The 12,541-nt window shown below is 43.9% G+C and overlaps 1 protein-coding gene across 2 annotated transcripts; it reads right to left on the minus strand.

The window, feature by feature from the left end:
- Positions 1-5,689: 5,689 nt before the first annotated feature.
- ACOT6 (acyl-CoA thioesterase 6) lies at positions 5,690-10,720 on the minus strand. Of its 2 annotated transcripts, none has more exons than XM_043920794.1 (3): positions 10,088-10,720; positions 7,985-8,187; positions 5,690-6,345 (listed from the first exon to the last, which is right to left on the minus strand). In XM_043920794.1, exons 1-3 carry the CDS (start codon positions 10,542-10,544, stop codon positions 5,740-5,742), a joined length of 1,266 nt encoding a protein of 421 aa, XP_043776729.1. In that variant the 5' UTR covers positions 10,545-10,720; the 3' UTR covers positions 5,690-5,739. The 2 variants fall into 2 exon arrangements, with proteins under 2 accessions (XP_043776729.1, XP_043776730.1); XM_043920795.1 differs by having other exon boundaries at positions 7,985-8,069; positions 10,088-10,219.
- Positions 10,721-12,541: the final 1,821 nt, after the last annotated feature.

Raw genomic sequence — 12,541 nt, forward strand, 5'->3', positions numbered from 1 at the left:
ATCAGTTCTTCAGCACTCAGCCTTTTGTATTGTCCAGCTCTCACATCCATACATGACTACTGGAAAAACCATAGCTTTGACTAGGTGGACCTTGGTTGTCAAAGTAATGTCTCTGCTTTTTAATATGCTGTCTAAGTTTGTCATTGCTTTTCTTCCAAGGAGCAAGCATCTTTTAATTTCATGGCTGACGTCACTGTTTGAAGTGATTTTGGAGCCCAAGAAAATAAAGTCTTTCACAGTTTCCATCATTTCCCCACCTATTTGCCATGAAGTGATGGGACTGAATCCATAATCTTTGTTTTTTGAATGTTGAGTTTTGAGACAGCTTTTTTCACTCTCCTCTAGGGCTTCCCTGGGGGCTTTCCATCTGGTAAAGACTGACTGTAATGCAGGAAACCTGGCTTCTATCCCTGGGTTGGGAAGATCCCCTGGAGAAAGAAATGGCAATCCACTCCAGTATTCTTTTTTTTTTTCACTCCAGTATTCTTGACTGGAAAATCCCATGGACAGAGGAGCTTGGCAGGCTACAGTCCACAGGGTCACAAAGAGTCGGACACAGCTGAGCGAGTAACACTTTCACTTTTCACCTTCATCAAGAGGCTCTTTAATTCCTCTTTGCTTTCTGCCATAAAGTAGTGTCATCTGCATATCTGAGGTTATTGATATTTCTCCCCAAAATCTTGTTTCCAGCTTGTGCTCCATCCATCCTGGCATTTTGCATGATGAACTCTGCATATAAATTAAATAAGCAGGGTAACAATATACAGCTTTGATGTACCTCTTTCCCAATTTGGAACCAGTCCATTGTTCCATGTCTAGTTCTAACTGCTGCTTCTTGACCTGCATACAGGTTTCACAGGAGGGAGGTCAGGTGGTCTAGTATTCCCATCTCTTCTAAGAATTTTCCACAGTTTGTTGTGATCCACACAGTCAAAGGCTTTGGCATAGTCATTGAAGCAGAAGTTTTTCTGGAATTCTCTTGCTTCTTCTATGATCCAATGGATGTTGGCAATTTGATCTCTGATTCTTCTGCCTTTTCTAAATCCACCTTGTACATCTGGAAGTTCTCAGTTCTCATATGGTTGATGCCTAGCTTGAAGAATTTTGAACATTACTTTGCTAGCATGTGAATGAAATGAGTGCAACTGTGCAGTAATTTGAACATTTTATGGCATTGCCCTTCTTTGGGATTGGAATGAAAACTGATCTCTTCTAGTCCTGTGGCCACTGCTGAGTTTTCCAAATTTGCCGGCATATTGAGTGCAGCACTTTCACAGCATCGTCTTTTAGGATTTGAAATAGCTCAACTGGAATTCCATCACCTCCACTAGTTTTGTTTGTAGTGATGCTTCCTAAGGCCCACTGACTTCGGACTCCAGGATATCTGGCTCCAGGTGAGTGATCACACCATGGTGGTTATCTGGGCCATGATCTTTTTTGCATAGTATTTCTGTGTATTCTTGGCACTTCTTCTATCTTCTGCTTCTATTAGGCCCATACAATTTCTGTAATTTATTGTGCCCATCTTTGCATGAAATGTTCCCTTGGTATCTCTAATTTTCTTGAAGAGGTCTCTAGTCTTTCCCATTCTATTGTTTTCCTCTATTTGCATTGATCACTGAGGAAGGCTTTCTTATCTCTCCTTGCTATTCTCTGGAACTCTGCTTTCAGATGGGTATATTTTCCCTCTTCTCCTTTGCCTTTAGCTTCTCTTCTTTTCTCAGCTATTTGTAAGCCCTCCTCAAACAACCATTTTGCCTGCTTGCATTTCTTGGTGATGGTTTTGATCACCGCCTCATGTACAATGTTACGTACAAACCTTCGTCCATAGTTCTTCAGGCACTCTATCAGATCTAATCCTTTGAATTTATTTGTCACTTCTGCTGGGACCAGTCCAACCACAAAATGACCTGAGGGAGTGGTGCCGCAGAAGAATAAGGAAAAATAAGACTCAGAAATAAAGTGTGGATCAGGAGCTGATGCCATTTGCAGGCAAAAGCCCAGATCCTAATCTTTGCATGCCTTTTATTGTTAACTTCTACTTCCTTACTACTTCTTCATGTTCTAGAGATATCTGTTCTTTACAATCTCGGATCAGGGATAAAGATATACAATGCACAGTCCTTGTGGCTCAGACGGTAAAGCGTCTGCCTGCAGTGCAGGAGACCTGGGTTCGATCCCTGGGTTAGGAAGATCCCCTGGAGGAGGAAATGGGAACCCACTCCAGTATTCTGCCTAGAGAATTCCATGGACAGAGGAGCCTGGTAGGCTAAAGTCCATGGGGTCGCAAAGAGTTGGACATGACTGAGCGACTTCACTTCACTTCAGTGTCAAACCTTCAGGCCTTTCATGACTTTGTTTAGCCCTTCGTCTAGTGACACCCTTTCCCAGCAACTCCCTCGAGGCTCTGGTTACGGGAACAGTCACTAATGGCTTTCCATCAGTCACATCAGTACTTCAACATCTTGTTTTCAAGATATCTTTCCACAATGTACTTTTTACTATTCCCAGCCCTTCGCTTGGGGGTGATGAGAAAGTCATTTTTATTTTTCAAAGAGTCCCTGTTAATTATAGTATAGGGCTGTGCATAGCATATTCCCTACAACTTCCACTGTATAATCATAAGAGTTTGATTTAGGTCATACCTGAATTGCCTAGTGGCTTTCCCTACTTTCTTCAATTTAAGTCTGAATTTTGCAATAAGGAGTTCGTGATCTGAGCCACAGTCAGCTCCCTGTCTTGCTTTTGCTGACCATAGAGAGCTTCTCCATCTTCGGCTACAAGGAATATAATCAATCTGTTGACCACCTGGTGATGTCCATGTGTAGAGTCGTCTCTTGTGTTATTGGAAGAGGATGTTTGCTATGACCAGTGCATTCTCTTGGCAAAACTCTCTTAGTCTTTGCCTTGCTTCATTCTGTACTCCAAGGCCAAACTTGACTGTCATTCCAGGTATCTCTTGACTTCCTAATTTGCATTCCAGTCCCCTATGATGGAAAGGACATCTTTTTTTTTTTTTTTGGTGTTAGTTCTAGGTCTTGTAGGTCTTCATAGACCCATTCAACTTCAGCTTCTTTGGCATTAGTGGTTGGGGCATACACTTGGATTACTGTGATATTGAATGTTTGCCTTGGAAGTGAACTGAGATCATTCTGTTGTTTTTGAGACTGCACCCATGTTCTGCACTTTAGACTTTTCTGTTGACTGAGGGCTACTCCATTTCTTCTAAGGGGGTTCTTGCCCATAGTAGTAGATATAATGGTCCTCTGAATTAAATTTGCCCATTCCTGTCCATTTTAGTTCACTGATTTCTAAAATGCCAGTGTTCACTCGTGCCATCTTCTGTTTGACCACTTCCAATTTACCTTGATTCATGGACCTAACATTCCAGGTTCCTATGCAGTATTGTTCTTTTTTTTTTTTTTTTTGTTTGTTCTTTTTTTTTGTTTTTTTTTTTTTTTTTTTGCAGTATTGTTCTTTACAGCATCGGACTTTACTTTTCACCACCAGTCACATCCACAACTGGGCATTGTTTCTGCTTTGGCTTAGGCTCTTCATGCCTTCTAGAGCTATTTCTCCACTCTTCTCCAGTAGCATACTGAACACCTACCAACCTGGGGGGTTCGTCTTTCAACATCATATATTTTTGCCTTTTCATATTGTTCTTAGAGCTAACTGGTCACATATAATCAACTCTGAGGGGAAAGTCACCAAATATCTTTAGTTAGTGTAGGGCATTTCAGTGCTACTTTATCAGTAAGAAATAAATGGAGGTGGAGGGCTGTCCCTACACCTAACTCTTTAGTATGCAGAGATGTTAAGTCATCATCCTCATATTTAGCTTCTGGTGTTACCTTGGCCCTTACCCTCCCAGCCACTTGCTTTATAACTTCTTTCTATGATGTCCCATCCCAAAGGCATCTCTAGGGTAGTAGAACCACCCAGGAGTGAGTTAAAGCAGAGGCTTCAAGGATTCAAATTACAGAAAATTATACTACACAATAAATAAATACACTTAACACATATTTTTAAACAACTGGTCAAAACTAGGTAACTTCTAAGAAACCCTTCTTTTCATTGTTGTTGTTCAGTTGCTAAGTTGTGTCTGACTCTTCGCGACTCCATGAACTGCGGCACGCTGGGCTTCTTTTCATTAGTTAAGGTCTAATGGGCATTTGCTTGAATAGACTCAGATTGGTGAAAGACTTAGTGTGCGCTCAGCAAACCAAGTGATGTGTCTCAGAAAAATATTCTTGCACTCACAGAAGAGCCTTTGCTCTGGTCTCATAACTCTAGATAGTGCCCAGTACAAGGCAATGGATTGAGACAGACGGATCCCAGTCCTTCCCAGTAGGAAGTTAATAGGAACAGATGGTATGGAGAGGAAATCTGATTTGACAGTTATAATCTGACATCCAAAGATGAAGTCCCCCAAATCTGCTGGTGTTAAGGCATTCCTCTAGGTAGCCAAGTTTCAAGGTTGAAAATTTGGACAATAAAGAATAAGTATTAATATATCAACAGTATGTATCATAAACTGTTTGGCTTACAACAAATGCTTTTTTGATAAAGGATTCAATTTTATTTTGTAAAGTATCCTTTGAATTTTAAATTCAAAATTTGTAAAGGATACTTTCTCAATAAGGAAGAGATTAAAGTCTAGGTCCTTGGTCATAAAAGCAAAGCTCTGTATTCATAAAATAAAAGCAAAGCTTAAGATATTAAATATGTTGATGCTCCCAAACCTCAGAGTGGGGTTCAGAGACAAGAATGAAGCAGAGTCCATTCCTTAAAGGACTTCAGTGGGCAAGTTCCCAAGCTTCAGATATGGTCAAAAAGTGTTAAGTTGCTCAGTCGTGTCCAACTCTTTGTGACCCCATGCACTGTAGCCCACTAGGTTGCTCTGTCCATGGATTTTCCAGGCAAGAATTCTGGAGTGGGTTGCCCTTTCCTTCTCCAGGGGATATATCTGACCCAGGGATCGAATCTGGGTCTCTCATATTGCAGGCAGACTCTTTACTGTCTGAATCACTAGGGAGCCAGATATGGTCAGTTAGGGCCCAAAGAGTGTATGGGACTCTCAATGGAACAAAAGCTGTCCTCAAAACCAGAACTCAAGGCCAAATCTAGGCCAGCAGTTGAGACTTGAGCAGGCACTTATATTTTTCTTGCTTAAGGTTAAGATTGGTCCTACAGAGAAGATCAGGGTTTAGCCTATATACACTGGGAAAAGTTCAGGGGAGAAAGGGATGGACCCACTAGTTTAGAAAGTAGGGTTGCTAGGGCTGAGAACCTGGTAGGACCTGACAAGGAGTCGGAAATACTTGCTTTGTTACAAAAGTTTCCTAGGTGCTCTGGAAAACCCAACACATGTTGTATGAATAGGATTCTTTTTTTTAAATAAGATGGTTTTATTTATTTTTAATTTATTTTCTTATTTTTGGCTGTGCTGGGTCTTCATTGCTACACACAGGCTTTCTCTAGCTGTGGCAAGGCGGGGGCTACTGTTTAGTTGGGGTGCACAGGCTTCTCATTTGTGGTACTTTCTCTTGTTGCAGAGCATGGGCTTTAGAGTGTTTGGACTTCAGGAGTTGTGGCACGTGGGCTTAGTTGTACTGTATGTAGCATGTGGAATCTTCCTGGAGCAGAGATTGAAACCATGTGCCCTGCAGATTCTTAACCACTGGACTACCAGGGAAATCCAGGATTTTTATTAATATACGGTCTATGATTACAGTGTTACAATTTGCTGGGCCTGACAGAATTTTTACCATTGAGATGTTTATGGAAAAAAGTTTGAATTTGCTGCCAGGCATCTGCTTGTGCTTTTGAGTGAGCCTTTGGCTCACCTCCATGGAATACTGGTTGGCCCAAAACTGCATGCACAGAGGCTCTACTAAGAGGAAAATAAGGTGGGTCAATACAATGGCCACTTCCTGGATAGTAGATTATCTGGGGTCTGTCTTTCCCATGGGCTTGTAACCGTTCAGAGGCTATACGAGCATAGACTTCACTCTTCCAGTTATGATCATCCATGCTAACAATAAACAGGAAGGGCCCCTGGGCCTTTTCCAATGGAATAAGACTTTGGTGGTTCGTTTTCTCCAGTGGGTTTTCCCAAATATCCACAAAATTTAAAAAGCCTGACTCAGTGATTGTATGTTTTTTTAGGTCATAGCTGAGCCCAGGAATAATCATATCTTTGTAACGCAGAGGAGCTATTGTGTTGGCCACGCAGGCATTAATAACTACAGTGGCTGTGATGCCCTTTAAGAAAGAGGCCATTGAGAGACACAGGTCACCTCCTTTGGAGAAGCCAAGAAGCCCAACACCAGGGCCTTTCACCTGATGAAAAGAGAGAGAGAAAGAACAAGTTTAGAATTCATAAATGGAGAATTTAACTGTGAGTTTACATTCTCTAGGCAGCTTTCTGAAATGTCATTTGCTTTCTGTTCTTATGCAACAGTCCACAAAGTTCAAATGTATTTTCTAATGAGCAAATCAATTAATTTCCTAGTACACAGGGCCTCCACTAACATTTATGGCAACTGGGTCAAGAGTACACACAGAGGCCCATATACCCTATACCTAAATACTTTAAAAAGTTACAGATATTTAAAAGTTAAATAAAATATATTTTTCCTGTAACCTTGATAAATACACCTCCATAACAAGTTATAAGGTCGGGTTCAAATTTTATATCTTGGAACTCCTTGGAGTTCTGTACTGGAACATGGCATGGGGGGAGCACCAGCCCCTGCCCCAGTCTCTGGTTTTTAGCCAGCTCTCCTTCTCTTCCCATCCCTGGCTCCATCATGTACCTTAAGAGCCCCCTTACACATGGACACCCCAGCCTATATGTTTAAGACCTAGGCATATTCCCATTAATGGACCCAGAGAAGCGGCATAGGGCTTAGAAGCAAGATCAGAGCTGGTTGGCATATAATTCTGGGGTTCCAGATCTAAAGGGCATGGTGGGAGGGGCACATGGTTTCCAGGTAGACACTTTCCCTTGGTCCCTCAAACTCCACACCCTGTGGGCAGGAATGCAGCCAAAGGAAGGCCAGAGAGTGGTCATCTAAAACAAAAGGCTCCCAGTAGAAGCCTGATAGTATATATTAGTCTCTTGTTCCTGGGGCCTTATAACCCATAAGTAAACCATCAGTTCATGATCATCTAGGTTTAGCAGCTTTGTTGAGACCAGTCCCTGAATTCTAATAGAGTTAGACCTTGCAGTACATCTTATTCCTTAACATTAGAATGTTTGGGTTTCTTTAAGTCTAGATAGTAGCAAAGAGTATGTATTCTGTTCCATTTATAATAATTCCAAACTGTTTTAATTAACTTTTTCAGTCTCAGATAAGAACTTTATCTACAAAACCATGATGCAGTTAACACACTTAACAAAATTAATGATTCCTTCACATCATCAAATACAAATGCCTTTATTCAAATGTCACCAATTCCTTCAAAAATCTCTTTATAGGCAAACTTTCCTCCTCTATACATTTACATTAATTTTCTTTTGGGGGGGGGCGGTACATGCAGGATCTTAGTTCCCTGACCAGAGATCACACCTCTGGCCCCTGCAGTATAAGTGCAAGTGGACCACCACTGGATCACCAGGGAAGAACCTACATTAATCTTATAAATGAGAAAAACTGAATCCCAGAGAGGGCACCTCCTTTATTCAGGATGATAAGGCCACTTGGTAGTAGACCCAGAACCAGAACTTAAGGTTAGTGACTTTTAAGTCCAACTCTTTGAATTCTGATCAAGAACTAAAGGGAACTAAACAGTTGAGCCACAGGGGATTGGAGAGAGAGAGGTAGAAATGAAAACAATAATCCTAACAACTTTTGAATAAGCCTTTGTCTCTCATGCCATATTTCCAGCCCTGGGTGTCCTGGTAGAGCTTTTGGATCCAGCCCTGTGTTGGCTTCACCCACTCTGCTCTGCATTCAGGCAAGCACCATGAACCCACCTTTGGATGCTGTAGCATGAAGTCCACGGCTTCTTCAAAATACTCCAGGCACACATCATTCAGATGTTCAGGGAGGTCTTCGAATCTGAAATAAGCCAGGGCAAGCACAGCAAAACCATGTCCGGCCAGGAGGCTGGCCCTGTATTCACAAAGGCCACCACTACTTCCAAACAGGTCGAGGATTCCAGGGAAGGGTTTGCTGCCTGGAGAGCACCACAAATCATAAGGCTTTTAGGCCCTAAGAAGATATTCTTGCGTTTCAGAATTTGGTCCACAAAAAGGAGTTTTTAAGGCAAGGAAGGTTGGGGATGAAGTGGGGGTGTTAAGGTGGAGGAGGACTCTTTTCACTTTTTATTAATAAACTTAGGGGAGAAGGGAGGAGGAACAAAATGCCTTATTTTCTCCAGAATTTTTCACATATTTGCAAAAAACAATAATGATAATATAAACCAAGTTAGAAATAACAGCATGAAATATACATTTCTACCAAATTTTCCTTAAAAAAAAAAAAAAACAACCCTGAGAATGCTTTGACAGCTGTAAAACACTCTACATATACAGGGGATTATTAGAATATACTCCCCAATTCCTTTTGCTCCCTGCTCCAGCCTTAAAGAATGCCATCCCTAAATGTACCCTGTTCTCACTGGCCCCTGAAAATGGTGTACACTATTCTCCTCCCCTCGCCACCTTTTTTGACCTGGTTGATTCAGCAGTCTTCAAATTTAAGTTTAGATCTCCATTCCTGGTAGCTTTCCCAACCTCCCCCACCAACCCCCTCAGGCTGAGTTGAATTAGGTAGCCTTTCATTTGTTCCCACCAGCACCCTGGGCCTACAAGTCCCATATCATAGCACTTACCATTCATAGATCCAAGTATAGTTGCCTATATACTCTGTTTAGGTGTGAGGTACAGTGAGGCCCACGTCTGACTTTGCTAGCTACTGTATGTAGCATAATCCTTGATTTAAATGACTGAACTTTTCTACATTGTTTACATAAAGTCTTTGAGTCAGAACACAGTAAATTTTAAGTGGGCCACAGTAGTACTAAAATAGTTAACAGTTGACTTAATTGAAATATCATGGCTGGGCAGAGAAATTTTTTTTTTAAAAAACTGAAAGTCTTTAGGAGATTCTTATTGAATCAGTCAGCATGATTTATTGAGATCCTATTATATCCCTGTGTAAGCCTCTGGGATATGTAAGTCACAATTCCAGCCCCAGGAGTTCATAGTTGAGTGGGCAGCAACCAGTTAAAGTTGTAAATTGCTAAAGAACTGTAAGAATAAAGTAGGGCTTCCTGTTTTGGAGAATTATCACAGAATTCAGTTTAGGGATTCAGTGAACAGTGGCAGCACCAGCATTTATATATAGTAGGGGTTTCAGTCAGGAATTTGGTTGGAAGAGGTGGGTCAGCTGTCCGGTTTGCAGACCACTTTTACCTAGCAAGCATCTTGTTTTTACTTAGACTAGGGTTTCTAACCTTAGCACTATAGATACTTTGAGCAAGATAATTCTAGTTGTGGGGTTGACCTGTGCATTGTGGGTGTTTTGCACCGTATCTGGCCTCTACCCACTACCCACTAGGTGCCAATAGCCCCCCACCCTCAGTTGTGATAAGCAAAAATGTCTCCAGATATTGCCAAATACCCTTGGAGTGGGGCAAATCATCCAGGTTGAGGACCACTGACAGATGGTTTATGACAGGAGGAGGGGACCTGCAAGGAGTTTGTTTGTTTTTCAGTAAGTTTGATGTGAAAGAAGGCAAAAATCATTCTTGCACATCAGCAGAAGTCATTGCCTAACATTAGTATTAATATCTGAGATACAGCCGCGTGGCTGGCACATAAGCAGCGTAAATGTCCTTTCTGAGTGGGCTGAATGAACTTTTAGCATACAGCTAAGGGAGTGGAAGTACCTGCAGGCAGTGCCCTGACATTTAGAGGAGAAACTGCCACCCAGAATTCACGGCAGTCTCTGGAGCTTGGGGGCGAGTTTGGAGAAGTTCCACAACCACAGGTTCCGTAGGCAGGCAAGGGGCCGCCCAGGGTCTCGGTTCTACACCCAGCTTTCCACAACAGCCTGGAAAGGGAGCGGCTCACCTGGCGGCAGGAAGAGCGTGGCGCGCACCCGGCCCGCGCGCACCGGCTCGCGCCGCACCCCGGGCGCCAGGAAGTCGCGCTCGTGCACCGCCCGGCCCAGGAGCCGCTGGGTCCCGGGCTCGTGACCGTCGAACACCTCCAGCTCCACGGCGAAGGGCGTCTGCACGTCCCGCTTCACCAGCCGCGTTAAGGGCTCCTCAGGCTCCAGAGCCCAGAAGAGCCCCATGGGCTCGAGCCCCGCGAAGCTGCCGCCCAGCGCGGGCGCGCGCTCCAGGTCCAGCAGGCCGGCGGCGTCGGCGCAGTAGCGCGCGTGGGCCCTGAAGAGCGCGCCCTTCTCGTCGCGCAGGGACGCGCGCAGCGTGACCGGCTGCCCCGGCGCCAGGCCGCGGACAGCGATGCGCACGGGCTCGTCCCAGCGGCAGCGGCCCGCCGGCTCCAGAGTCACCGTCACAGCCATCCAGATCCCGACGGAAAAGGCGTGGCCCGTCAGAGTGAAGGGCAGGGCCCGACGTCTCTCCAACTCCCTAAAAGGGCGCCGCAGTTGGAACCTTTGAGTTACTCCCGTTTGTGGTCGTAGGGACACTTGCTAAGCTGCTTTGTGAGGTCTCCTAGAGTACGTGCGGTCCGCTACTGCCTGAGTGGAAGAACGTGTCTGCTAAAGCGAAAGTTACCGTTAATTATTAATCCTGCAGTCCAGGGTTCGGTTTAGTCGCTCAGTCGTGTCCAACGCTGCAACCCCATGAACCGCAGCACGCCAGGCCTGTTTGTCCATCACCAACTCCCGGAATCCACCCAAACCCGTATCCATTGAGTCAGTGATGCCATCCAACCGTCTCATCCTCTGTCGTCCTCTGCTCCTCATGCCCTCAGTCTTTCCTAGCATTAGGGTCTTTTCAAATGAGTCAGCTCTTCGCATCCCGTGCCCAAAGTATTGGGAGTTTCAGCTTCAACATCAGTCCTTCCAATGAATATTCAGGACTGATCTCCTTTAGGATGGACTGGTTGGATCTCCTTGCAGTCCAAGGGACTCTCAAGAGTCTTCTCCAAAACCACAGTTCAAAAGCATCAATTCCTCAGCGCTCAGCTTTCTTTATAGTCCAACTCTCACATCCATACATGACCACTGCAAAAACCATAGCCTTGACTAGGTGGACCTTTGTTGGCAAAGTAATGTCTCTGCTTTTTCATGTGCTATCTAGGTTGGTCATAACTTTCCTTCCAAGGAGTAAGCGTCTTTTACTTTCATGACTGCAATCACCATCTGCAGTGATTTTGGAGCCCCCCAAAATAAAGTTTGCCATGTTTCCACTGTTTCCCCATCTATTTGCCATGAAGTGATGGGACCAAATGCCATGATATTAGTTTTCTGAATGTTGAGCTTTAAGCCAACTTTTTCACGCTCCTCTTTCACTTTCATCAAGAGGCTCTTTAGTTCTTCTTCACTTTCTGCCATAAGGGTGGTATCATCTGCATATCTGAGGTTATTGATATTTCTCCCGGCAGTCTTGATTCCAGCTTGTGCTTCTTCCAGCCCAGCGTTTCTCATGATTACTCTGCATAGAAGTTAAATAAGTAGGGTGACAATATACAGCCTTGGTGTACTCCTTTTCCTATTTGGAACCAGTCTGTTGGCCCATGTCCAGTTCTAACTGTTGCTTTCTGACCTGCATACAGATTTCTCAAGAGGCAGGTCAAATGGTCTGGTATTCCCATCTCTTGAAAAATTTTCCAGTTTATTGTGATCCACACAGTCAAAGGCTTTGGCATAGTCAATAAAGCAGAAATAGATGTTTTTCTGGGACTCTCTTGCTTTTTCGATGATCCAGCGGATGTTGCCAATTTGATCTCTGGTTCCTCTGCCTTTTCTAAAACCAGCTTGAACATCTGGAAATTCACGGTGGTTCGCGTATTGCTGAAGCCTGGCTTGGAGAATTTTTTTTTTTTTTGGCTTGGGGAATTTTAAGCTAGTGTGTGTTCAGTTCAGTTCAGTTGCTCAGTCGTGTCTGACTCTTTGCAACCCCATGAATCACAGCACGCCAGGCCTCCCTGTCCATCACCAACTCCCAGAGTTTACTCAAACTCATGTCCATCGACTTGGTGATGCCATCCAGCCATCTCATCCTCTGTCGCCCCTTCTCCTCCTGCCCCCAATCCCTCCCAGCATCAGGGTCTTTTCCAATGAGTCAACTCTTAGCATCAGGTGGCCAAAGTATTGGAGTTTCAGCTTCAGCATCAGTCCTTCCAATGAACACCCAGGACTGATCTCCTTTAGGATGGACTGGTTGGATCTCTTTGCAGTCCAAGGGACTCGCAAGAGTCTTCTCCAGCACCACAGTTCAAAAGCATCAATTCCTCAGCACTCAGCTTTCTTTATAGTCCAACTCTCACATCCATACATGACCACTGGAAAAACCATAGCCTTGACCAGGTGGACCTTTGTTGGCAAAGTAATGT

The sequence above is a fragment of the Cervus elaphus genome, chromosome 12 (genome assembly GCF_910594005.1).
Source record: "Cervus elaphus chromosome 12, mCerEla1.1, whole genome shotgun sequence".
Classification (NCBI taxonomy): Eukaryota; Metazoa; Chordata; class Mammalia; order Artiodactyla; family Cervidae; genus Cervus; species Cervus elaphus.

Bases quoted from the DNA above. Each gene is read 5' to 3' on its own strand.
- ACOT6 (XM_043920794.1), bottom strand. From the start codon at position 10,544: ATGGCTGTGACGGTGACTCTGGAGCCGGCGGGCCGCTGCCGCTGGGAC. The intron at 8,188-10,087 runs GTGAGCCGCTCC...GGTGCTCTCCAG, and splicing joins CACGCTCTTCCTGCCGCCAG to GCAGCAAACCCTTCCCTGGA. The intron at 6,346-7,984 runs GTGGGTTCATGG...TCTTTTCATCAG, and splicing joins TCATGCTACAGCATCCAAAG to GTGAAAGGCCCTGGTGTTGG.